The following is a 27439-nucleotide window of genomic DNA, read 5'->3' as shown; positions in this document are numbered from 1 at the left end:
GCTAATTAGTCTAGAGAATTAACTACAGTTATGAGTTTTAGAGGCCCTTAAGGCCATGTCTGGTGGCTGTCAGACATTTACTTCTTATTTTTCAGGACATTCTATCTCAGCAAAAGTAGTGAGAATTAGAGGAGAGACTGGAGACAGGAGGAAAGAGCAGAAATGCTTTCTTAAATGAATATGAGGACTAAGATGACTTGGGAATGTATTTGTTAACATAAAATGTAGAAAATGGTTACTGCCAGGGGAAAAAGAATAGTCTGTACTTTGTGTCCTAGTTAATAGGTCTTGATGGAAAAAATAGTTTTGATATTGAGAGATGCTGAGGTGTAAAACTAGTAAAGCAATCACATGCATTGCCTGAATTTGTGGGGCATCCCTTGTTAGAGGCCAATAAAAAAAATAGATAAGAAAATTTTATTGGGTCTACTCTGCTCCACTGTGGGGGAATGAGATGGACTCAGAGGTCTCCTGAAACTTATTGACTAGTCAAAAGAAAATGAGGCAAGTAAGCAACTGAACAGGGAAACACAGCTATTTCTAAAGTAGATGAAGGGAGTCCATGTACAAATCACCTGTGACTCAGGGCTTTAACTGAGGCCCCAGCAGTACGTAGTTTGCAACATCTTCTGCATTTTCCTAAAATACAAAACTTTCTCAAAATAAATAAATAAATAAATAATAAAAAAATCTAACAAGAATATTCCTGATGGGAGTATGGAAAGGGGAAGGGCCACAAAATCAGAGGTGCATTGAGTATAGACAGATGAAGTTGAAGAAGGTAGAAAGCAAATGACATATTCTGAAATAAAATGATTTTCATGAACCAGTGTGAATTCGTAAGAGAGCTAGATTTATTCCTTAAGTAAGAGGTTACACATGGAGTTTGGGATGTACTAAACAGGAATATGTGGCATTATTTCTAACTTCTCTTTAGTTTTTTATTTTTAATTATTGGGAGGATAGTCAGGAAGAGATCGGTTTTGCTCTCTGCTACAGCCTCAGACAAATTTCCATGAAATCCAACTAACTTTAGCAAACAATTATAAAGAATAAAGGCCTCAAGGAAAATTGCTGGTGTGTTCTGTAAACATCTGGTTGCCATTTTCAATTACAAAGACCAACCCACTGAAGGAAGCAGTTTAGTTTTTTTGGAACAGAAATGAGACACTGGGGTTTTTGTTCTTTTTCATAGTGGAGAGTAAAGGAAATGTCAGGAATAGAGAGGTCACTAGATGCTCAGCTTTTGTAAATACGAAAGTCTCTGAGAAAATTAAAGTAAATTGAAATCAGGTTCTGAAAGTGTAAACAACCCTGTGGAGTTGAGGTTAAATAAGCAGGACTGGAGATCTGAGTGTGCCAGCAAAAGCACAAGATCATTCTATCTCAAATAAGGAATTAGAAATATTGTGTAAAATAATAATGGTGAGGTGAGCCACAGAATTATATTGTGGGTTACAATACAAATACGTGCATTTATGTAAGAGTAGCAGATATAACTTCTTTACCAAAAATCATTTTGGTTAACTCTCGGTAAAAGTATATAGCTGACAGAATGCAAAGCTGGTCGGTTTCTTAATGCAAAATATATGTCATGTGAGTCCCGTGAAAGGTTTTGACAAGTAAAGCATAAATTTCAGAAGCATTCTTTTTGTATGTTGTTAAGCAAGGAATTTCTTAAACAAGCTAAATTCTTAGAAATGCGGTGATCCTCAGAGCTTGCTCTATTACAAGCATACATAATGTTTGTTAAATTTCTTCTGCTTTCGTCAAATGAAAGTTCGTATAGTTTTAGGAAAAAAAAAAAAACGTATACCAGAAACATACTGTGTTGTGGTCACATTTTAATTTTGCCTTTTTCATTTGAGCCTGGATATTTGCCAAGGGGCTGAAAGCGGATGCCACAGGCATCCTTGGTTGCAATACAAAACAGATCCGTTTCTGGCTCACCCAAGTAAATGCTGCTCTCTAATGTGATGCTGTGGTTTCTTGTTAGACAGTGTAAATGCACTATATATTTTTCTGAACAATATGTATCCTCCTTCTTAATTATTAGCAGAACATATCTATGTTTTCTAGCAGAAGAGCAAACAAACAGTTTCTTTGCGCCACTAAAATAAACCCACTGCAGATTTGTACCGAAAACCTCATTTCAAATGCACTCTTTTCCTAGAGGAAGACAAATTCTTTATTTATCTATAACAAAAGTGTAAGGACATTGAACTTTGCAAAGTTATAAACAAAAGATGGTATTTAGTCATAAAGTAACTAAACATGCCTTTCTTTGAATGTTCTTTTTAGTCATGTAAACAGAACATACAGTCCAATGCAGAGTGGTATTCATTAGGCTGACTTAGAATTTACAATAATTAAAATATTGCATGGTGATTACACAGTGAGCTAAAATTAAAACTTTCCTGGAATAAATTATGTCATGTTAATAGAATCTGAAAAACACCAGTGTCTGAGCAGATAAACACGTTGGCCAAGGGAAAGCAGCAATGTGCAGGTCCACTGAAATAAAAGAAATATGAGAGAGTGAGGTGAAGGTATACAAGATTTATAATATGCGAGTAATATGCAAATCCTTTTAGACAGTTCAAGGCAATGTTTCTTAAATGTCATCTACAGGAGAAGAAGGTAACAACAGAGAATTGTTTATTCAAGTATTTTTAAAATGTTTCCCTCGTTGAAATTATGGAAGGAATCCTGGCTCTGATGGGGTTCAAGCAGAGAGTGGTTTATAAATACGTGTGTCTATTCTCAAACGTCATGTTATTGTCTGCTAATGTAGAGTTGGGAGGATGACAGTCAGTCCTGCCAGAAGCCTGTGGCAGTCCCCAGAGCAGTCTGTCTAAGGGACTGTTGCATTAGTGTTGCCCAACATTCTGGCTGCTGGAAGCTATGCACCCTTTCTGAGACATCTGCTGGCTCTGAGCCCTGGTCAGCTGTGAGAAGTATGGAGTATGCCATCACTGTGCTCCCATTTTAGGTAGAGGCACTCATATACTTCTGAAACAAAACCAATATTTTTTAAATTTTTATTTATTGTGTTATCTTTCATGATGTTGGTTCAGACAGCAAAAAGCTTTTGTGTGGGCCTTCATTGTAATTTGCTACCAGCCCACTACATTCCTAAATACAGATTCCAACCTTCTTCATCTACATCCACTTTCAGCTGACAGTTCTTTTGAATGCTACATCCCCCAAATGCTCCAGACATCACAAGTGCCACCCACAGGTTGGAACACCGTTCTGAAAAGGTAACGCACTGCATTGTTGCTGCAGTGGCTTATTTTTAATGAAATGGGAACCTTCCCTTCATGAAGGAAATGATAGTTCTACCATTCTGATGTTCACCGTACTCTGTCAAAGCTGATTCTCCTTTGGATATTGAATACTCTTTTACTCAGCCCCTGAGTCTATCTGTTTGGATGCAGTCCTGGTTTGCACAGATGCTGCAGTGGAAGGAAACTTCTCTGACCTATTCAGAAACCAAAACTACCTACCTACTGACACCTCCTCTTTGATTAGAAAGAAAATAATCATCATTACTTTGTATCATTTTTTGACAGGCTTGTTTCCTTCTAACACCATGCCCATTTTTGACAGTGAAGGGAAAAAATATGGAGGGGACTAGAATTAAAGAGTAGCAAAGGAATAGAGTTTGAAATGACAATGAGCAACCTTAACTGGCAGGAAGATTAAAAAATGGGTGTTTCCTCAGTGGTGCTTCACTAAGCGAAATACAGAATTTGACAGAGGGAAGGACGGGAGAGCTCATTGGTATCCATTTTGGAAAGTTTTAAATAAGTGATTCAAGGCAGAAAGTATTTCTTTAACAAGTTCATTGTTGTAATGACTTTGTTTCTGACACTTGCAAAAATGTTATCCAAAATAAACGTTCAACTATAAGGAGTTCCAGTTTTAACTTATAGCAACTACTGAAATGTATTTGAACATCAAATATACCAGGCTTTCTCCTGCACTGTGTAAGTGCGAGATAAATCTGACATAACCACAGTTATTTTACATCTGACAGTAGGGCTACAGACTTACTAATTTATTTATTTCTTTATTTATTTATTGGAAAAAAAAGGCTTTTAGTATAAAATGATAAAATAAGTCTAAATCTTTCTTTCTTTCTTTCTTTCTTTGTTTGTTTGTTTGTTTGTTTATTTTGTTACCTATTGACATATCTTAGTATTTTGTTGAACAGGTAAGCAAAAAAATAAGAGCAGGACCTAGCTATTATCTACCTGAATGGGACTTAGGCATTTAAATATATATTCTCCACCTGGCTTCAGCATCTCGCCCACTCTTTCTCTCTCATTCTCTCTCAAAAGAAAAAAAAAAATAATAAGCCTTCAGTTTACAAAACTGCAGTGACACTAATTTACACTGTCATCTTTCTAGAAGTCAAGCTTAAACAAAAAATAATAGAGGTAATGCTATCAAAGAACGAGCTGAAGACAAGGACTTTCAAGTATTCAGAATCCAGCACATGTTAAGCCCATTTTCACTTGGAATGAAGTGTTACGGCCTTAGAAAAAGTTCAGAAAACCTTTGGAGAAAGCACTAAAAATAGAAAGAAAAAAGTACTCTGGAAAGCACTAGTACAGAATGTAACTGTAGGCCAGTTATGTTGCACAATTTGTGACAGGATGATGTGTGAAACAGGAGAGAGCAGATTTTTTCCTTCTCTACCAGTATCCATGGCATGTCTCATGTCCCATATGTTACAGTACACATTTTCTGCTAATCTAACAATGGGAGGGTTCCTGTCGACCTTCAAAAGTGAGAGGTCTGATCCTCCATTTCTTTAAAATGTTTGGAGAGAAAAATTTTAACTTCTGCTGTAAAGTTCGTGTTCCATGGATGCTTAGCATGGTAGTCTTGATGATGTGTGTATCACCTACTTTCACTACCACACGGCATGCAAGGTGAGTGGAATTGGCAGCAACATGGGGTGCTGCAGAGAAAAAGTATCATTGTTGGAAATCACCCTTTTATTAGCCATGGCTTAATTATCCTATCACTGTTTTTTCTCTGGCTTTATTTAACTCATAAATAAAATGGGTCAGTTCCCTAGTCCTGAGGGCAAGTGATGCAATATGGCTCGTGTCCATGTCTCTAAACTCTTTGTTCTCTAACTGAGGGTGGTCTGATCTCCTCTGGGTTTCAGGAAATGTCACTGACTTGAGCTGTCTCCTAAACTGCGCCTGCGGCTCTGCATGGCCACCAAGCAAGAAGAAAACAAACACAGCAGATGATTGCGGGACAGCGGTTGAGCCTGCAACATATCACTGCTTAGTTTAGCCATTCTCTATTCCCTAGTTCCTCTTTCGTGGCTGTTTCCTGCCTCTTGAGTATTAAGGAATATGACTCACTAATGAATATTGTTATAGGATACCCAAGTGGTGTAAATGCAGTCATCAAGGACTGCCATTCAGACTTTAAATGTGTCTTTGCTTCTTGGAGAGGTGATCAGACACCACCGTGTTCAGTGCTCACACACACAGGCAGAGCTCATACACTCAGTCACACACCTGCAATCACTCAGCTGCTGCCACCACAGACATGGGGCTGTGAGCCATGGTAACCCTGCAGCTGCTGCACCCAGCGCCCCAAGCACTCAAACTCGTGATACATCCTTCCACTTCATGACTGTGTGCTGCTTTTTCATATGACTGCGCCTCAGGATGTGCAGAACAGTGATACCAAGTTCTTTCCTGGATGTAGTCCCAATAATTGTTTGTTAAAGTAGCTTGGATCAAGTAGGAGTGAGTGTTATCCAAAGGGGATTGTGTCAGGAAGCTTTTTTCCTTGGCACAGAGCAGAATGGAGCTCTTCTTCTCTCTCTTCTGAGGCTTGGAGAGCAGAGTGCCCTCATCCTCATGGCATGAAGCAGCATGGTTTCCTCCCTTCCCTGCACAGGATGGAGTTCTCTCCCTTAAGACATGCATCTTTCCCTCCTTCCTTATTTTGCAGCTCCAAGCAGCATGGATCTCAGCCTTCCTCCTGAGGTGGAACAGAGCCCGCCTCTATCAGCACAGAGCAGAGCAGAGCAGCCTTCCATTGGTGCCTTTTATGAGTTAGTTCTCAGTCCCACTGTGCTTCTTGTGTGTGTGAGAAACATTTCTAGCAGGTTTGGTAGCATAACTGATCTGTTAAAATACATACAGAGTAAGAATACCGGTATTTGGGAGCAACTATGACTGTAATGTTAGCTTGCATACAAGTAGAGCATATTGTATTGGCTAACTAAATGCCTTTGTTTTCACCGAGTCTGTGCAGAAAAGTGCCCATGCTTGGGGACTATACCAGAGTCATCTGGATGTTCATCCAAAGCACACTGTGTAGGCACAGAAGTGGAATAACAGGCTTGAGTGTTTGAAGGACCTCGGTGCGTTTGCCAGTGGGCCAGAATTATACATATCCCTTCTGTTTGCTATTGAACTTTACTGTAGCTCATAAAGTATTTTGATAGCATATTTTCACAGCCTGAGTTCAGATTATACCATGATAAAAAATATTGGTTATAAGAGTTATGATCTGGAACAGAGCTCAGCAGAGATTTATTCTTAGTCTGACACCGCGCCTCCCAGTAAACTAAGCACTATCTAATGCATCTAATGCACTACAGTATTCCTCATCCCAAATCAGACTAGTGTTTATTTCCAGTATTCCTTTCATTGTCTGGTTGCATATAAAAAAGGTAAAAGTGGATATAGTTTAATAATGGTGCAACTTCTTTGTGCACTGCCTTCTGATGTCTTGCAGACAAATAATTATCTACAAATTGCAAAACACAGCTTTAAATGATTTACTGCAAGTCTGAAAATACCTTCATGGTTGTCACTTGTGGCCATGGCAACTACTTACAGTAAGTACAGTGACCCAGTGACCCAGAGTGTTGATTAAAGAGACAATTGTAAATCTATTACATGAATAAAAGTGAAATTAACGGAGAAGGGATTGTCCCATCTCTACTCTGTTCTTCTGCTTATACCTGCAATAGAAATCTTTGCTTCTTTTAGAGGGAATCCTCTGCCTTGTACCAGCAGTACCCCAGTGAGGTAAATGATTACCTCATAACTCCAGAAGGTAACTGGTTAAGTTTGTGAGTAAATCCAAAGCAGTCTTAGAGTTTTGTTCCAGGTAGAAAAAGGAAGATATCTGCCCAAATTGGAGAAGAGTTCTTCCGGAAGAAACTTGTAACTCTTGGATTGTCACACTCATTTATTTTTGTACTTTTATAATTTCTGCTACTGATTGACGGGAAGAGTAGGTTTTCTGCCTGGCCCTTGCTGATGAAAGAAACAGTAAAAAAAAGAACTTTTTAATTAATATTCCAAAATATTGCAGCCTAATTTCAGAAGTTAAACATGTGGTTGCTGGGCTGGACTGTGCACTGTAGAAGAGAACAGTCAGTCGCAGCAAGAGCATGAAGCATACAGTATGAAACAGTGAGGGGTTTACATAAGGATGAATAAACAGCTGCCTTGCTGAACAGCTCAGGAAACAACAGAAACTTCACCATGTTTCATTTAGCAGATTGGCTGTTCTTCATTGCAGTGGTAGTGAGTTCAAATTAGCTCATGACTATCATGAGATGCATTAAAAAAGAAATGTAATTAACTTGGGGTGGATAGTGATAGGACAAGGGAAATGGGGAGACTAAGACAGGGGAGGTTTAGGTTAGATATTAGGAGGAATTTTGTCACTCAGAGATTGGTGACGCACTGGAACAGGTTGCCCAATCAGGTTGTGGATGCCCCATCCCTGGAGGCATTCAAGGCCAGGCTGGATGTGGCTCTGGGCAGCCTGGTCTGGTGGTTGGCGACCCTGTACATAGCGGGGGGGTTAAAACTCGATGGTCCTTTTCAACGCAGGCCATTCTATGATTCTATGATTCTGTGATTTATGGGCAAAATCCCTGCTCACCTAAGGATGAGACATTCCTTTAGGGAAAGCCCTATACATAGAATAGAGATACTGAAAACTTTCAAAAGGCCAGATTAACAAAGAGAAATCAGTCCAACAAGTGCATTCTAATCTTTACTCAAGTGAGACAGCTGAACTGTTGTATCCAGAAATAGGCTTCAAAGGGTGTTTTCCTCTGGAGAGTTCTCAGTGAAGCTCAGATCTTCAGAGATGTGGAATTCCCACCTCCCCCAGACCTCCCCACAGCCTGCTCTATGAGGTGCTGGGATGCATAAAATCAAGCCTGGTGTGCAGCAAGAAGACTGTCATTCTGTCTTCACACTTCTGCTAGCTCGTCCCTGGAGGTGTTGAAGGCCGGGTTGGATGGGGCCCTGGACAGCCTGGCCTAGTATTAGATATGGAGGTTGGCGGCCCTGCCTGTGGTGGGGGGGTTGGAGCTTGATGATCCTTGAGGTCCCTTCCAACCCAAGCCATTATATGATTCTATGACTCCACTCTACATTCTTTACTAGCAAAGATTTGGCCCCCTATAAACTGACTATATTGCAGGGCTAAAGCCTGCTTTGTAAGACAATTTGCTCTGTCGTATTTTAAGCCAGGTATATACACAAGCAGCTACTTCCATAAGTGAGTGCTTCCTCACCAAACTCAACTCAGTCAGTGCTCCATGACCCTGCAATAGTATTATACTGTTGAATCATAGGCAGTTTATGGTTCTGGATCTTTTCTGACCATTTGTATCTGTCCATCTGATTTCTCATTTCAAATTATGGCACTTTGAATTTGTTTTGAATTTCCTCTGGTTTGGTGTTACTGCAATATTAATAATGCTAGCACTTTTTTCTTTAAAATAGTTTTATAACTGTCAAATTTATGGAAGAGACGATCATTTTCTAGTAAAAATTAGACTGTGTGAGGAATGACACAGGCAATTTCTAAGTTATTTTCATGGAGGAACCTGTTTCAGAAATAAATAGCTGCTGTAACCCACATCCTTCTCATTTTTGTTTTCCAAGAACACTTTTTTTTTTTTTTTTCAGGTGCAAATCATTAGAAATGTAGTGATACATTTAAATAGAAGTCCAAGTTCTCTGTCAGCCTGAGTCTGGGAGACAGCACAAGGTGAACTCTGTTCTTCTAATAGGAAGTCTCCTGCTTTCTAAAAATAGGCATGTTTTGGTTCTGATTGTTCTGTACTGAAGCAACTGGCTAGATGTCTAATTATTCTAAATATAAAACACAAATAGTGGCAGGCATTCAATCTGTCCTAAAAATTCATTCCTAGCAGCTATGTGTTCCACGTCTTGGGCACTAGTTCAGAAATACACTGGGTCAGAGGGCCCTTTTTCCTTTTGTTTCCTTCGGTGCATTCATATCGATCACTCTGCTGTGTCCTAAAGGGCAAATGATACACAATGCAGAGTATCCTTTGGAGTCAGGGATCAAATTCATCCCTGGCAAGGATGTGTAACAATAAACGCAGGAAGGAAATGAACTACTTCTGAGAAATGGAGTTCCCTCCAGCACCCTTTCAATTCACACACAATTAGACATTGTATTTGTACATAATAATAATGATTTATTCGAAGGTGTTTATTAGTCAAAGGCACAATGTCTAGCTTATCTGATAATTACACAACTGATTAAGTCCATCAAATAGGTTGTTAACGTTGTCACTCTTTTGCATTATAGTATTAACCTGTGTGGCTTTTCAATGTTTTGTTTGTGATCTATGCCATTTCTATCAAACTTCAGTTTTTTGTATGTTTCTTTCATGAAGGAGCATGTAGTGAATCTGCTGTGCCTAAATTTCACATGCCTTAATAACTTTTATACCATAGCACTGGCTCTTATAAAAAGAATTTGAAGAATTCTTTACAGTAATAGATGCGATGTACCTAAAATTTATGTCTTCGGCTTTGTAGCACCACTTATGGAGCTGCTTACGATGCAGTGGCTACTTCTGTAATCCTGGACCAAATATGCACATTCAGTTTATTACTGTACTTAATGCAAATTGAGTGTTAACTGTCTTTAGGTGAAATTCTCATCCAGTTTTGCATTTGTGACTGAGATTGGGATAGGAGAAAAATCACATTTTGGAAAGGGAAATCAGCCAAAATAGATATCTCTGCAGGCTGTCAGTTGGACCAAATTAAGGAGTAATCTAAAATTACTAATCTTAAAATTAGGAAGGTATCATTAATGAATAGCTTAGAAATGAAATAAAATGTATACTGTCTTCCCAGCACTGGAAAAAGGAACCAATCAAGTAATCACAGGAACAGCTTCCCTACAGAGATCTTAGACCAAATACTTTACCCTACTGTAGATGCTTTACAGCTTCTTTGGCTTCCCTTTCTGTTTGGAAGTTTTTATTTCCAATTGTCATCCTGTCACTGAAAGGATTTACCATTTACTTCATGTATTCATGGTATCCTCAAGAGACACAGTGATTCTGTCAGCCTTTTCAAAAATGCCACCTTCTCTAACTAGTCCGGATTAGGAAGGCTGTGTACAGAAGAAAAACATACCCACTTCAGGGAGCTGACCATGCTAGTTTCAAGCTACAACAGATTTCCTACACTGATGTATGGGCAGGCTCCAAGACCTTTTTATTTCTAACCTATAATTTCTATAATTTTCCTCATGTGCACCAGATTCTTAACAATCTTTTATCCAATATTTAGGAAGTTGCCACACCAAAATTCCAACTGGGAATTCCTGCGATTTACAATAGCACGACCAGTAAAATTTACTGTAAAATTTTTCTCCCAGTAGTGAAAGACCACAGAAGATCATAACACACATTATGCATATGTGTTATAAATGTGCATGCTGAGGAGTTCAGAAAAAAGATCAAAGCAACACCGCGTTATTGAACTTCTTAATTTCTGATTGCTAAACAGATGATTTATGCCAGCTCAGGTCAGACACCAGGGGACTGGACATCAGTAGGCATTGTGAACTGTCTCACATATAACTGGAAGTGCCAGCTGTGAAATACCTAAATGTGAATCCAAAGCTTGGTAGTTAAATGTCGTTTTCCCCTCTGCCACATGTAGCTGTTCATGGACTCAGCACTCCAACGGTTTGCTCTTCCTCAGGATTCTGCTCCAAGTACTTTAGTTAAGTAGGAATTGCATGATGTTTTCTTTCTCAGTATGGTTCTTTTCATTCTCAATAGGTAGCATAAGCCCTTGGGATCTTCTGATCTGCTTATCTTCCACAAGAGATGATGATACGAGCTGCATTCAGAGAGATGACTTGCATCAACTGGAGTTATTCCAGAAGGTATGAGATTATGTTATTCTTTGAGGGAATTAGGGTTTTTCAGCACCCACTCACAAGAAGAAATGTATCTGATACCCCTTTTACACCGCAGCAGAATGATAGGACTGATATAAAACAATTTTTCAAGTTTCCTGTCTACTGAAAAATACTTGTCACGTATCAGCATTTCATTTTATATCTCATCCAGAGATCAAAAGCAATTTCCCATTTGGACGTAACATGTTATTTTGGATGTAGGGATTTCAATATAAACAGAATTAAAGCTGTTTAGTGTCAAGTTTTGCTCTTTTTGTTTTGAACTTCTGCATTTTTGGCCACCTCAACATGAGGGTCTGGCAGCAAAAGCATCTACAGAAGTCAGAGGAAACTTAAAGAAGTACTCCACTGGAAAAATAAAATTTAGGAATGAGGAGAAACAATTAGCAAATGTGGGCAATATTTTAGTATAATTAAACAAGCGGGAGATAAAGCTGGACTAGTTTAGGCTTCACAGTTTGTGTCACTCCTGAGTTTTATCTAACACAATTACTACTTGTAAACATAATTCAGGCACCTCTCCAAAGTGTGACAGCGTGACCTACAATGTGCGAGCTGAACCAGTGCCACCCTCCAAAGCCTTGATGGGACTTCTTTGCTCTGACACAGCAGTCTGCTTACTCATAGTGCAACGCATAATGATAAGATTAATTTATTTGCTTGTTTGTCTGCTTGCTTGTTTGTTCATTTTAACTTGACCATATTGTGGGTATAGTTTAGATTGACTAGATAAGTGAATGCCTGGCCTATTGGTGAAATATATAAGTGACAAACTGAGGATATTGTTTGAAAAATGGTGACCAAATTGTAGATGCATTTTGTCTTATGATTCAAGTAAAATAGCACAGATAGTAGTGGCGAGACTCTGATCTGAGAGACTGGGAGAAATAGAGCTACTTTTGAAAAGCATTTATTTTGGGTATTAAGTACGTTCTGAGAACACTTCTGTGTGTCCGCTGAAGACAGGACGCCCAATCTCACTGTATCCAAAATGTAATTTTTATAGCAGTTCCAGTTTGCTAGAAATACAGATGCTATGATCTCAGATCTCAAATCATAAAACCTCTCAGGCTTCTCCAGTGTTTTTTACCCCTTCAGTGCAATACTACTGTATCTGATCCGTATGTAACAATCCTCGCAACACTCTGCAATGCCCAGAAGTTTTGCACATGGATAACTGAGGTATAAGGTGATCAAAGGAATTGTCTAAGTTCCATAAGGAAGTCTGCAGCACAGCAGAGACTTAAACCAGATGGCCTGTATTTCTGGATAACGTTAAATTTTGGACTAACACTGCTTGCTGCTGACATGTCCATATGACAGCGAAACACAGTTTCTTGCTGCAGAGACTGGATGTGCCTTTGTTACATTAGCTTACCCCAGCACCCAAACGCAGAAATTCTAGAGGCATAAGAGGTTTCTGTGCACTGAAAGGCAGAGACTGATAACCAGCAAAATACAGAGAAGTTGCATAAGCTACAGAGGGAGGCAAGGAAGGGGTGACAGCTCAGCAATGGCATAAGAGGCATAAGTCTGAAATGTTATTGTTTTATGGCCGTGGAGGAAGAGCCCATGCTTTATGTTCATTATCCCATTTTGCGGAGATGGCCAAACTGTAACACTAATGGGAGTTTCATGTATGAAGTGTTCCTGATAAATTATACAGAATGCCATTGAGGGATCAAGCAAAAAGAGAAAAAAAAAAGGAAGCTGTTTCCTGAATGAAATAATTAAAGCTTCTCCTTTCATTTACAGGTAAACCTACTTCCAGAAATTCAGTATTTCCTTTGCAGTAAAGAGGGATTGTGCCAGATAACAAAGGCCTTTTCAGGTAACTTAATTTCCTCTAATATGTGTATATGGTGAAGATCATTTAGTAGTCATCATAGGAAGTCTCTGAAATGAGACCATTATGCTTATAATTCCTTTGTATTTTTAGTCAGTAATGCATAGAAAAAAATAAAAAATGTAAGAATAAAATCAATGAAAATGGTACAAGAATGATGATCAGTTTCTGTGAGCACTTAAATACAGGCTGTAGTTGTGCAGTATCTTTTCAGGTAAAAACATTGCATTGTTTGGCCTCTGAGTACTGCAGGAATAATTTGCTATAAGTAGCTTATTTTTGGACTATTCTATGTTAATATGGTGCGTTGGTGTTTAGACTTCAAAGCCCTGGATTCAACATGGTATGTTTCTCCAGCTTTATAAAAATGTTGTGGCATGGAGAGAGAGTGGGAGTTGGAGTTTGGTTGCAGTCCAGACATAGTTTACTGATAAAAAGCCTTTGTATATCAGGAGCATCGGCCAGAAATGTGTAGAGGTTATGGGACAGTTGCCAGGGAATTCTAATTTACTATGGGTGAAATTCAGCTTCAAATAGAAACTGACAAAGCTGTTGTGCACCATATTAAGTCTATTTAAATTTCGGACGGGCACATTCTGGTCTCAGTTAGATCACTGAATATCCAGCATCGATGCTATTTTGGATATATGATCAAACTTCACTACATAAACTTTATTTGAAAGATTTTTTTCAATTTGTTTGTTTTTTAATCTAGCTACAACCAACACCACATTTATCCCATTAGTATTTATCCTTGTTTGTCAGAGACATACATGAGATTTGTAGGTTTGATTGCCTTGCCTTGCCTTGCCTTGCCTTGCGTTTTTCTCCTTTTATATATATTATACTTAGTGTAAAGATTCACCACACGTCACTGAACCATTTAGATATTAGGTGCCTTCTGCTCCATTATTCTACTTTTCCCCTTAAGTCAGTGGAGAGAGAGAGGCACCTTCAAAGACCACTCCATTTTATCTTAAACTCTATCCTTGAAGTAGGTTGGTTAAATTACACCCCGGGGGCATGTATCACCAATTACCTCTCACCACTGACTGTAAATGGAGCCTAGACAAGCAGACTAGATTAAATGTCTGACTTTTGGATGCTTGGCTAGAGTTAAGGTAGATAGTTCCTAATCTAACAACATATATTTCAGTTTTATTTTTTTTACTTTTTCATTGAAAGGTTGATCAATATTTAAAACCTATGTGAAGAGTTCTCCTTAAAGAACTGTATACTAAGCGTCCCTTTAAATCAGACATTTGCTAATTTTCTGATGTAGTGAATTGTCAAAACTGATCATAAGGAACATGCAGTATAATGAATATCTATCCAGACCCCACAAGAATTCATTATAGTGAAGTCGTATTACAACGAGTGAGTTTTAAAGATGTCTTCAGTGATGCATACTGCCTTGGGTCTCTTGCACTGGAATGCGAATGAGAAAGTATATATAAAAAATACTGATATGGTGCCGGTTTTAGACAAACCTGAGAAGATTTCCACAAATTTGAAAGGAGATAATTATATTGTAACAGACTGCTTTTAAAAAACACTGGTTACTATTTGGGGAAACGTCACTTGCAGAAGTTTTGTTATTTTGCTGCCACAAAACCACAGACAGGAGAGGCACTCACCACAGAGAGCTTTCCCTTTAAAATATGCACATTTTCACTGCTGTCCATAAACTGTGGTACAAGCCACTGTGTGCAAGTGGTATGTTAGACTGTTTGGTGTTCTCTCCTCTTTAGGGAAGGGCAATGTGTAAGCATTTTATTCCATGCGTGTGCTGCTAGTTCTTTCCTGGCAAAGAGAAATCTAAGCGATGCTGAAGTGCCTTTGAAATGAAGGTAGGCTTGTGTGCTCAGCAGCAGCTTCTGACAGTCCTTCTCACTCAGTAGCAGAGGCTTATTCTGGTCATCTGCTGAAGTACTGTCAGACGGAAAAAGGCTTGCTCCTCATCTCTTAGTTATTGGTTTTAAAAAAAGTTGAACCAAAATTAATTGCAGTGTTTTAAAGTAGAAAGTAAGTCATCTCTTAAATCTAGGTGTCTCCAAATCAGCAGGTGGTCTAGGGGCTGAGGTAACTATTTCACTGCAAGTGTCACACCACTTGAGATACCATGGGGAGGGGATCCAGGACACCCAGTAGGATGGGCAGACTTGGCACAGAACCTGTGTCTTTCTGGACCAACAGCTGGAGGCTCGGGTGGGTGTCCTATGGAATCCTAGGTGGCAATATGTATCTGTGTTTGGACAACTAAATCTAACACTTGGTATCTAATCCCCCCAAATTAACAGAAGTAAAGTTTAGAGTCAGCACTTTACAAGAGAATATTTAGTTCCAGCGTAATTTAGGATTAGCTAAATAGCTTTGCACTGACTGTATAGTCTGCACTGATATCCATGGACAGAAATAGGAATATAGACTCTGGCAGAGAGTGATTCATCTTTGAATAGAACAGATCTCAAGGTGCAAGAGTCTTAATTCAGAGACAAATCCTGTTTGGTATAAATGTAGGTATGATATCTAACTTATTTTATCTAACTTACTACTCTAGTTTTGCCTACAGACAGTGAATTTAGAACCAGAAAGCTAAATCATTTGATTTCAGTTAAGAGGGCAAAAAGGCAAAAAATAAAGTAAATATCTATGTAGAACCAGATACTACCCATTCTCTTCCATTTGTGTGGTATTCTTTTTGTTGGCATCTTCTGCAACACTTTTCTTCCCAACAACAGCAAAGCTGCCAATTAGTAAGATTTGTTTAATCCTCAATTCTAAAATTATTTGGGGACAGAACAGCTTTTGTCAATATTTCCTCCACATCAGGGTTTGTTTCCTTTCAAATCAGTTACTTATTTTCATTCTTGTGTGTTTGAATCAGCAGGACTTCTCTGCAATTCCTGTTGAAGAGGATCATTGGTTTGTTGTTACTGTGTGTCCTTTAGTTAGCTCCCCAAGGAGTCAATCAATCAATTTCCTGTAAAAGTGAAAATACAAAGTTTTTGCTCTAAGAATTAAGTGATCTCATTAAAGACACACTGAGTCATAGAAAAGAATATGGGACAGCAAGGAAGAGAGGAAAGGATTACTGAATGTACTATGAGTATGACAGCATTGATATTGATAAGGAGTGGGCACTGGAGTAAAGGCTATTGTTCCAAATATGTTATTCTATCTGATGATATTCCTGGACTATTTTTTTTTTTTTTATTTACTGTGTAACTCTTAAGCTGCTAGACTTTGTGTTTAAGAGAGTATGAACCTCCACAAATTTCCATAAGTCAGCTTGGCTGCTGTAGAGGAAAAGAATTACAGAAAATATCAGGTCAGTACTTTTTCTTTCCTTCTTCTCTTTAATGGAAAATCTTTTCATCAGTCTGAAAATTCATATGTATTCTAAGCATATGAGAAAAAAAAATATGGACACAGGGAAGTCAGGTCAAAGGAAGAATAATTTAGAGGAGAAACTGGGATGTTTATGGCTAAATAGGATTGAAAAAAGAGAAGGAAGAAGATGAAAGCAGTTGCCAAATGATGGACATGTGGCAGTGATTTCTTGATGTGGCATGGTAATGGTAATGGATCCTAAAATTCAACACAGAAGTGACTGAGAAGATTGGTTTCATTACTGCTTATAAAAGTGCACTTGGCTCAGTTTTTAGTCACATAGCTGATGTCTACTTATTATACAGGACTGGGGCCATGAGGAAGTTCTGGCGTGGCTACTGAATGACCAAGGAAGTTCTCCTGGCATTTATTTCTTAGGTCAGAAAAAGATGCATCTGTTTCAGAGATCTATGAGTAAAATCTTCCTGCAAATACCTCAAACCTCTGAGGTTTGAGGCTATTGAAGGATTTCAGTTGTTCAGACTCTGTGCCTCACCTCAAGTGTCGTTGGGACTGGGATTGGATGCCTCCTGGAACTACTGAGAGATGGGAAGGACTGAGATCCACAGTGTGAACAGAAACCCAATGGCCCACCCTCAGTTTAGGTTACAGCTAAGATATCTTGATGTAAGCACAACAAATACTGTCTTTGATAGGTTTTGCCTACAAAGCAGTGGGAACGTTTTTTTGTTTCCCTAGTGAGTCAGACTAGTCTGTCTTTCCACATAAGCACGTCTTGCTTCACCTCATCCAGGACCCATTCTGTGCCATGCATAACTCTTTTCTCTACCCTTCCAGACCACTGATTCTTTTTGAAGTAATACTTTTTCTGCATGCCTCCCTTCCGGGTTTCTTTTTATTAGTGTCACTAGTGCAGAGATTTTATGAGTGCCTGTGAGCCCTGCATGCTCCCTTGATCACCTGCAGGGCTGGCCAACATTTTTAATCACACAGAAGATTTGCGGATAGACATGACCCTAATGAAATTGGGTGGGAGGGAGAGCCAAGACAGTCCAGCTGTGTGACTGTGCTTTTACTATGTGACATGTTTACTGCCTGGTGCTCACTGAGGAGCCAGCCACCTTCAGCTTCTTACCCCCCCTGCCTGGCCAATCAGCCCTGCTTGTCCCTAGTGTTCCTGGGTAATTCTGGCTCTGAAGATAAGATGAGTGGAGAAAGCAACAGGAGAAGACAGCCTTAAAACCCATCACAGTCCTTTATTGCTGTCCCTGTCATTATCCAACATCTAGCAACACACATTGGCAGGGCTGTATACTTGCTTTTATTTTCTACACTTTGTCTTGGATGATGTTGCCATCTGATATAATTAATGAGATAGAAGGCAAGAGCAGCTTTCCTCTTCCTGCCACTGTCCTGGGGCCCTCAGGAGCTGGTAAAAAATGCTGTCCAGCTGCAGTGAGCCTTTGGTGCTCTGCTTCCAGCTGCTGCAGCTAGCTGTCACCCCTTTGGGTGCTTGCTTTTGGGTCCAGAAAGCTCCACTTAGCCTGCAATCGTATATCTTCTATTGTGTTACCAGAATCATAGCCCTAATTACATTCCAATCGGCCAACACATTCACTGAGATACTTTTTACAGTTTTACAACTTACCTGTAAACTTATGTTCTGGAATGAGGGGTGCACATAGGAAAATATTGAAAAATCCTTATCTTTTAACTGCGAGGGTGCATTAGAAATGAAGAAGCAAATGTATTTTATGTATACTCTGTCCAAACAGAGAAGCAAAGAACACAGTAAATGATTAATCTGAACTGAAGCTGTGTTTGCTGATGTTTTTAGAGGCAAAAATAAACAACAGGTATTTTGCAATGTTTTTTTATCATTTGGTTTTCTTTATAACTGAAACTTCACAGGTGCTTTTAGCACACATTTCAGTGCATTTCAACCCAGAGTGTACATTTCCTTTCCATCAAGATCTGCTTTCTTATACTTTTTTTTTTCCTACTGTAAATGCATTTTAGATAGCCATTGCTTAAATTTCCAGAAATTACTAATAATTTGAAGTTTCAAGGCCAGCAGGATAGTCGGTAGTGAGTGAGATACTGAACCTACAGAAATGTGTCCATCTCAAATGAAGCTTATAACACATCAAAGTCACCACAAGGGTGTTAAGTGTCAAGCAAGAAATCACATTTCTATGAAGACAATAAAGATTTTGCCAGCAATTCACTGGGGCCAGGACTACTCCTAGCTTCCTTCAAGTGTTCAGCGCCTGCTGTGAGTTTCAGAGGCACTCCTTTCGAAGTGCACAGGTTGTAAATCTCTGAGTGTTAAAGGCTCACTTTCTTTAACAACCTCAAGGCATAATGTGTAAGCCCTAGGAAAGTACTTATCTTTGTTTCAGAGTCTTTTCATCAGATAGGTCAAATGGATAACAGAAGGCAATTAAATGGAATTGATCTGCTTTCTGTGACAAGCCTGCAATGACCTCAAGTCATGTAAAAACAGTAGTTCTAAAATCATGAGTTCTCTGAAATCAGCACTGAAAAATGAAATAAGAAAATGCACTTTTAATGGTCATTGCTTTCATGGTTACACAGATTAGAGCAGGTTGCTACACATGGCTGAGCAAAAAGAACTATGTTGGGGGCTTTGATTAAAATGCCCTACCTGTAGATGTGTTCAGGAGTCTGCCTAAGACTGAATGCTTTTTAAGCATCTCCTGATGCAAAGCAGTCTTTGCAGCTGTTTAACACACCTTAGCAACCTACAAAGCTTGGAAAAGAGCCCAGCTGTAAATTTGTAAGTTTGTGTAAGTTTCTAGCAATGCAGTTTGTCCTCTTTGATCTCCAGCAGCCTACACCAGTCAGACAGATGGATGATCCCAGCACAGAAAGCAATATGAAGTCATTCTAACTCACTGAGAAGTCATGTCAGAGAGCAAAGCTGGGAAGCAAGCAGAAATGTAGGTTCTTTCTGAATATTGTGCTGTATCAAAAACTGCTGAGAACTGACAGGAGGTGACTATCATTATTTCTTTTTTTTCCTTTGTCAGAAAATTTAAGATCCTGTTAGAAACACATTGCCATTATGAAAACTGAGGAAGGTGTTCAGAGATTTCAGATGGAAAGTCATCCATATACTTCCAGGATTAATGTCCTTTTGTGTTCTGAAGTGAGATTTTTCCTGCTTAAAAGAAAAGCAATTGGATGAGGACTCTGCAAATATTAATGTGCTGAGCTTACAATGTCCTATATGAAATAAATGAATTATACGATGTTCTCAGAACAAAGCACAGCACTTTCTACGTGCTTCATCCCATCTATAGCCTTGCGCTTCATTACACAACCATGGGCTTTCAAGGTCACTCAGTTGCTCTTGAAATGTTTCAAAAAGATCTGACAGTTGATGGGCACGTTAGAAACAAAACGACCTTTTCTTCCCACAGAGACATTGATTTTTGCTATTTTTTTTCTTCTTTTTTTCGGGATGTATAAAATATAGCCTCACTGATCTTGAGCAAACTAAAAAATTTAACAAACAAAACCATATCATAACCCTTCTTGTAATTTGAAAGGATTATATAAAAGAAAAGATGATGAACAGGACATATTCTTGTTCATCCTGCTTCCTTTTTCTTCCAATTAAGGGATGGTCACTTAGTTCAAACAGAGAACATGTAGGTCAGCCAATGGTATCTTCTGCTGTTGGATCCATTACGTTTGCAGATCACCACATGTCCAGACTGACCTACACATTCCATCTGCCATCTGTACACATGGCCACAGCCACGTAAACAATGACCTGGTTGGGTGCCAGGAGGTCTTAATTTGTCCAAAATTGCTTTTAGCGTTTGGTAAACCTTTTGCTCAGCCACATGCTGTAACTCTTAAATCAGCTATTCTTTATTGCACATGGGCTGAATCTCATGTTACACTCCAGAAATCTGAGCCAAAGACAAGTGAATAACTTGGGAGCCGGAAATGGGGAGAGGGAGCAAGAAATCTTAGCTGTGTAAATTGTTTGAAAGGCCTCATTAGATACCAGCGTAGTTGCTGTCACTGTCATCTGATCTGTTTTCTCTGGTACTTTGAGAGATTGCAGGAGACAGAACAAAATCTACCACCAGTTCATGTAACCAAAGGGCACTTAATTTTTTTGATCTAGAGGTGTTGACTTGCTTTGGTGGTTCTTATACCTCTTGATCACATATGCTGCCCAGCTGTTCTCCAACTCAGATCTATGTTTTACCCATTGCTGTGGTTAGAGGGCTAATGTGTGAATTCAGCTAAGAATTTGTAGTGACTTCCTTACCCACTGAAATGGACAGAAACACCCTGGGCAGACCGAGAAGAGATTTTAAGGTTGGGATTTGTTAAGTGGTGCTGTTTGGCAGTGTCTTCAGTGGGACCATTTCAGAGATATCAGGATAAAAGCCTACTTCAAGGCCAGAATTTCAGTGATTCTTTTTTTTTTCCAAAGTGAAAGTAGGTGTCTGGTTTTAAGTCCTTTGCTTTATATTAGAGCATTGGAAATGGCAGCAGCAAAATGTACTTTTGGCAAAGCCAACAGCTTCTCTTACAAAAAAAAAGTAGATTGCATAGCCTTTTAGGTACTGCTACTTGAAAAGGAAAAATATGCTTTTCTAGTCTGTGTCTTTTTTTCTTCTTCTTTTGATCTTAAAAGTCTGTGCTTTTAGGAAAGGAAAATGTAATCTGAAAAAGGAAAAGTAATCTGTACAGGAGACTACAATGTGGGAACTCAAGTAATTTCTAACTTGGTTTCCCAAGCTGGCTGATACACCTCAACTGCTGAGCCTCTCTCATGTCTACTATAAAATGTTGTTGTTTAAAATGTTGGTTATTTACAATCTTTGAAAGGACTGGTTAATTAACAGCAGCTTGTAGAGTGATTTCAAGATGGAAAAATGTGTCAATTACCAGAAACAGTAAAGGCATTGCAGGCTAATTTTCATTGATGATAATGTTGATTAACAAATTCACAACTCCAACAAACACTATTACTGCTTCTTAGCAGTAACAAGAGTAACAAGAGTTGCTATGAGAACTGATGCATCTGAGTGTTCACTGCTACTAATGACTCTTTATTATTAGGATAATGATATTCATTGGTTACTAGTAGATATTCCAAATTAAGGAGCTGTCACTCCCTCATTAGCTCTGCCTGGTGGTGTACTATCATCTGTCATCTCAAGGAGCAAGTGCCTCATGAGATTCTCATTTCCCTTTCTTCTTCTTCCAGCCCCTTTGTAATGAGCTTCCTCCCAGGTGGGTGCTAACAGAAACCCAATAGATATGCTTCTGGTACCATACGAACAGGATGGTCTGCAGAATGAGGAATAATTTAGGACCATTGCCTACTTTTTAGATCTCAATAATAACCTGTGTCCTGAATTTCCTTAATGTTCTCTTCTTTGAGAAATGGAAGGTTTCCATTTTTTTGTCTAATGTCAAGGCATTTTACAGTGACTTATGGCAAAACTAAGGAGCTTCTCCCCAGTAGTTATGATAATTTTAGGACACTTGTTTCATCTGTCTTTATCCATTTTTATTATGAACTGCTACAGTAAAAGCTTCACTGGGTAGTAAAAAATAAATTAATGTCGAAGTAATTTGACAATTCCCGCTAACAGCTAAAATTCTGATTTTAAAGGGATAAATTTAAACAGGGTAAAGTAAGAACCTCATCTCGTTATTTTTGAACTCTACTTTGTGAGTTAATACTATACTGGTTACTAGTTTCCTTAGCAACACAATTAAAATGATATTTTAAAAAGGGATAGGTACTCTCTCTTTTCTCTTGAGCAAACTGAACAAGTAACAATCTGAACAGCCCTTCTCTGCTGCCCTGTTCTTATTTTCAATGAAATACTGTCTTTCTTTTAAGAAAAAAAACTACATATCAAAAATGATGGCCTCTCAGCATCACAGTCATTTTAACTAAATAAATTGCTGAAAAAATGTATTTCTTCGGCAAAACTTGGTTGTCAGATAATTTGGTGAGAGACTGTCCTTTCACAGTTCTGTTAATTTTGTTACACAAAGCTATGGCTTAATCTGAGTATTTTATAGGAAGCCTGGTCTCATACCACAGTCGTACCCACTTTCAGCTGCAGGCTGTAGCTGTCTCAGTAGAACCATATGTCTCTCTCTCTTCTGCAGTATTGGCAAGGTGTAGTTGGATTTGACTGGATTTTGTGTTCCTTTTTTACTGCTTGTGGTCAGTAGACCTCTGTCTTGCTGACTGGAGGCACAGGCTGTGAGATTTGCATTCTGGAGTCTGTTCTGGGTTGTTCCTGATGGATGTGCTACAGGACCATGACATAGGGGATCAGGCCATGGCTCCTAGAGGAGCTGTGTCTTTTTTGCCAATGTGAGGATACATCAGAAAAAGATCTCTGAAGCCAGCCATGCATTGTGGAAGACATGTGCTTGTTTTTATAGTTCTAGTTTTGGCTGAACAGCAAAACTGTATGATGAAAATGTGGGAGTTATTTGCACTTGCAAATAAATAACTGGAAATTACTGTGGTGGAACATCATAGTCTCTTTACAGGGTAGAAATTGCCATAGTGAAATGCTGTTATTTCTGCACAGAATGGGTATGGAGAGCAAAAGCACTTGGTTTAGCTGATTGTCTCCCTGTGCATGTTCAGAAGCAAGTCTGCTAAATAAATCACTTAATGGGAATTTACTGGCTCATTCCTCACAGGCAAGTAGGCAGACAGTAGCCTGTGTTATCTATGCACCATCAGCAGGCAGGTAGGCACTTACAAAGTCCAAATCAGTTATAATGCATAGCACAACACTAGGATGTTGATGAGAATATAATCTGAACATGAGATGCTATATTAATAAGTGCCTGTTTTTTATTAGTGAAGCCTTTACCCCTGTTAAATGGTGCATGTAAGGCAAAGGACAAGATTAATTTTAGATCCACTTGAGGTTGGAAGGCTGAACGGAGCTGATCTGATTAACAGCTGATGAACATAAACAATCAAGATGTCGTTTTAACAGGAACTGCATGAAAAAAAATAATCCTTTTCCTTGAATGGCTGCTCACAGCTCATAATCAGGAATACAAGCTCTCTTTTTTTTTTTTGCATTTCATTTGTGCGGGAGAGTGTGCACATTAAGAGAGAAGCTATATCAATATCTTCACAGCATTAGTGCAGTGCTGTGTGTCACTAAAAAGATAAATGATGAGGTTTGGGAATAATGTGTACAGCTTGACTTTTCCCTGACTAAAGAATATGAAATGTCTAGAAGTGAGGTGCGTTAGTGTTAATGGAAACTACCCGGCGTGAAATAATGACATAGGAGCTCTGTGCCTTTTTATAAGCACAGTAAGAATTAAAAAAAAACATACCATCCATTGACTGATATCACATCACAATATTTTGATTGCTATTAGTATTCACATGCCTCTGTAATCTCAAGGGCTTCAGTACGTCAGTCTTGCTCCTATTGCATTCAGTTGAAGAATGCAATCTGCCATAGATCTCAGGAACCACAAAAGGTAGCCCTGGCTGTCAGCATAGAAACGTAGGCACATTGTTGTCCTCCTGAGCTGCCTGATCACTGGGGCAAAGTCTCTTGGTTCTCAGACAAATATATTTCTCATCCAAATTAGTTGTAATTGGGACTGTGGGAAAAGTGCATGTTTTGGTCCTCTATATTTAGAAATAAAGATCTTGTATTTAGAAGGAAAAGGAAGGGTACGTGGTTCTTTTGTATGCAGCACTCATCACTCATATATAAAGGGAGAACAGCAGCTAAGCTCCTGAGCTTGCCCCCGAAGGAGGTACTTTGTGGATGCAAAGCTCTCTGCTAGCAATTCCAAAAAGGATATGGTCTAAGCATTTGTTATTGTATATTTTCAGATGATTCTGTTAGCTCCTCTCTACCTATTGTTTATTACACATTTTTTTTCCCTAACAGCAGAAGATGACTAGTGGCCTGCTGCCTTTCCATCTCATCCCCTTTGTACTTTTCAGACCTGCAGCTCTCAATTGCCACCCCAGAGTGCTCCAGTTGGCATGGACTGTCGAGGGACAGCACTGCAAGCAACATCATCCACGGCAGCAAAAGCAATGTCAAGACACACATCGCCCATCTGCAGTTCTTATGGAGCCAAACCAATGGAGCACAGCTGTAAGCTAATGATAGCTTACCCCCAGAAATTGTGTGTGTTTCATAATGCATTTTGCTGGGAGTCAGGGACACAGAGTGGTGAGAGACTGGAGATCACAGCAGATGGAGAACTTAGATATGTTCTATTTTTTATACTTGTGTGTTTGTTTCTGCATTAGCCAGTCTTGTATATGCTCTGTGTACGAACAACTAAGCCTTTATGTTGATAGCCTTAGACTCCTAGATAAATAAATACAGATCCAGAGACACCTCTGAATATTTAGGTCTCATGGTGGCTGAGCTGTTTCCTGTTCCCATCCCTGTCTGATCCCTATTTCAGACACAGATAGTCTTTTGCACAGAGGCCTTCCGTTAAGTGAAGAACTAAGATATACTTTAGAACTGGCTGTCCAAATGTAGTTTCCTGTATTTTAGGACCACACAGGTTTTGTGGTCAGCGGTCCTACTATTCTGTGGGGGGAAGAAAAATGTCTATTTAACATAGACACTATTAGAATATCTTCAATAAGTGGCAAATCTGAGACCTGAAGAAGCTATGTCTTGACAAAGATTACACATAAATGGGAGGAGAGTGTGAAATCCCTCATTTGCCACTAGTTATAATCTTAAGGACACATAATTTGTACACTCATTCTCTCATGGCATTTGCTATGAAGTACATTGATATTCGGAGATTTTAGCGGACTAAGAACCACACTTATGAATATTCCCTAGAATATCTCAAGTTTCACTTTGTAATGAGATCTTAGAGAGCTTTTTCTGTGTTTGTTGTTTTTTTCCCCCTGTTTCTATAGCTGATTCTTTTTTTTTTTTTTTTTTTTTGTGCAGACTATGGGAGTTGTAGGCTGGTATCTAGAGAGCTACATCACTTCCCAGACAAAGATAGCTTGCATAATTCTTTTATGAATAGCTGCTTAATTATGGGCTGTTATTGTCTCTCATAATATTTGGAATTGTAGTTCATGTATTTCCTTAGTATAAGCATGCAGTACCACATGTTCATGGCCTTGTATCATACTGAAGAATGTGCTTATGATAGTATAGTCTTTTTTTCTTTTTTTTTTTCTTAATTCACTACCAATCAGTGTTAAATTTGGTACCCTGATTGTGCACTTCTGTAATTTAAGCTGCTTAGGTTTCTTTAATGTTTTTACCTTCACTCCGAATGTCCTGGCTTAGTAACGGCTTCTTTTCCAGCACTTACAACATGCCCACGATGCATTTACCAATAAGTTCTCTCAATAACTCTCTCCTACCATAGTTACTTTCTATGTATGCAAATTATGATTACAAATACCGAAGGCAACAAAAAAGACTTGATATAAAGCTTGGTTCCAGCCTTCTTGTTTTCATCTACTGTCTTATCTAACTTAGGGAAAAAAAAAACACAAATTATTTTCTCCATTACTTTCACTATTCTATAGTTCATTTTCCTGCTAAATGAAATGCAAAAGCACTTTATTAATTCTCTCTATTCATATTGCTTCCCAGGAATCAAGTGTCAGCTTCATCAGAGCACAGGAATATCCTTAAAGCTCAAGACCTTTCTGTCATCATAAAAGCATATGTGCTAGTCACATCCTTAACACCTTTGAGGGCCTTTCTTCATTCAGCTGCTACTGTCTGGCATCCACCCAAGAAGAAGCACTTTTCTGTAAAGGTAAAATGTTTTGTTTTCTAATGTTTTATCTTTTACAGACAAAGTAGAGACAGAAAACCAGGTAATGTTTATCTTTTCCCCCTTCTTTACTTGCAATCATGAGCTGACAGTGATGGTTCTTCTCAAACACTGCTTTCATTTCTCAGAAAGTGGGGCTTGGTTCATGAAGGAGGGAGGAGCTGGACTGTACAATGGGGGTTATGAAGGGCCCTGGGATTTGCTTCCTTCAAAGCCAGTTTTTGCTGGTGAGACTTCACAGCAGTTGCACAGTTGGTGTTTTCTCTAAAGCTCGACTTCAGTATGCTCTGATGCATTAACAGAGCCTGGCTATTGACAGTGTTGTAAAAAACAAAAGCAAATATTTAAATTATTTGTTTAGATTTCTTTTTTAGATGCAGTAAAATAGAATGGATGAGTGTCAGGGCACATCCAAATAAGGAGAAGGAAGTATTCTGTGGAGAGAGTGGCCTCTCATGGTCTGTGGGTTTTATGGAGAAGGATGTATCCCACGTACTTTAACTCTGGCCATCTCCAAGTGCCTGGAGAGACACCTCTCTCTTCATGTCTAGTTTCCTCAGCAGTTCTACGGATTCCAAATGTATCTTTCCATTCCTTTGTTCTTTCATCAGGAAACTGTCCTTCCACACAGCAGCTCTTTTTGAAGGAACCACAGTTTTGTGGCTGCTCCTTTTTGAAGGAAATAGGTCAGAAAGTAGCAGTGATTTCTACAGGTAACATAACTCCTTCAGCAGCCGTCTGAGGATGGGTGCACTTTGCTCATATAACACACTCAGGACAGGAGCAGGTCTTGTTTTTGAATCAGCGTGAGCATTGTGGCATCACTGCCAGGACTCTTGATGATGCTAATGTTCTATAATTTTTAGCTCTGTGAAAGTTAAATGCCTACTCTAAGCTCACAATCTAATTCTAGTTATTGAAGAAACAGAGAACTCCAGGGTACAAAACACATCAGTTTAGACACTACTTTTGGAATGAGGTAGGTTTCCTTCTAGAAATATCTGCTTCTTTCCACAGGCTATGACTATCATAGGGAACATGGCAAATTCTAGATGGCTAAAATTAGATGAAACAAACCTATTTACCTCTCTTTCCCTCTTCAGAACCCCATTG

At 38.9% G+C, this 27439-nt stretch overlaps 1 protein-coding gene and 1 non-coding gene across 7 annotated transcripts in view; both read left to right on the top strand.

The window, feature by feature from the left end:
• Nucleotides 1–27439, top strand: part of CPED1 (cadherin-like and PC-esterase domain containing 1) — a 141375-nt gene that overhangs the window by 20925 nt on the left and 93011 nt on the right. For all 6 annotated transcript variants that reach the window (XM_025154021.3, XM_040649711.2, XM_416005.7 and 3 more), the window contains exons 4-7: nucleotides 11135–11241; nucleotides 13033–13108; nucleotides 24492–24648; nucleotides 26140–26308. In XM_025154021.3, coding sequence (XP_025009789.2) covers nucleotides 11135–11241; nucleotides 13033–13108; nucleotides 24492–24648; nucleotides 26140–26308 — 509 coding nt within the window. The remainder of the gene's footprint in view (nucleotides 1–11134; nucleotides 11242–13032; nucleotides 13109–24491; nucleotides 24649–26139; nucleotides 26309–27439) is intronic.
• MIR1645 (microRNA 1645) lies at nucleotides 15000–15063 on the top strand. Its single transcript, NR_035136.1, has one exon. It is a non-coding gene; the product is annotated as a microRNA 1645 (primary transcript).

This window comes from Gallus gallus, chromosome 1 (assembly GCF_016699485.2).
Source record: "Gallus gallus isolate bGalGal1 chromosome 1, bGalGal1.mat.broiler.GRCg7b, whole genome shotgun sequence".
NCBI lineage: Eukaryota > Metazoa > Chordata > Aves > Galliformes > Phasianidae > Gallus > Gallus gallus.
This window is presented reverse-complemented; position numbering and strand designations above follow the sequence as displayed.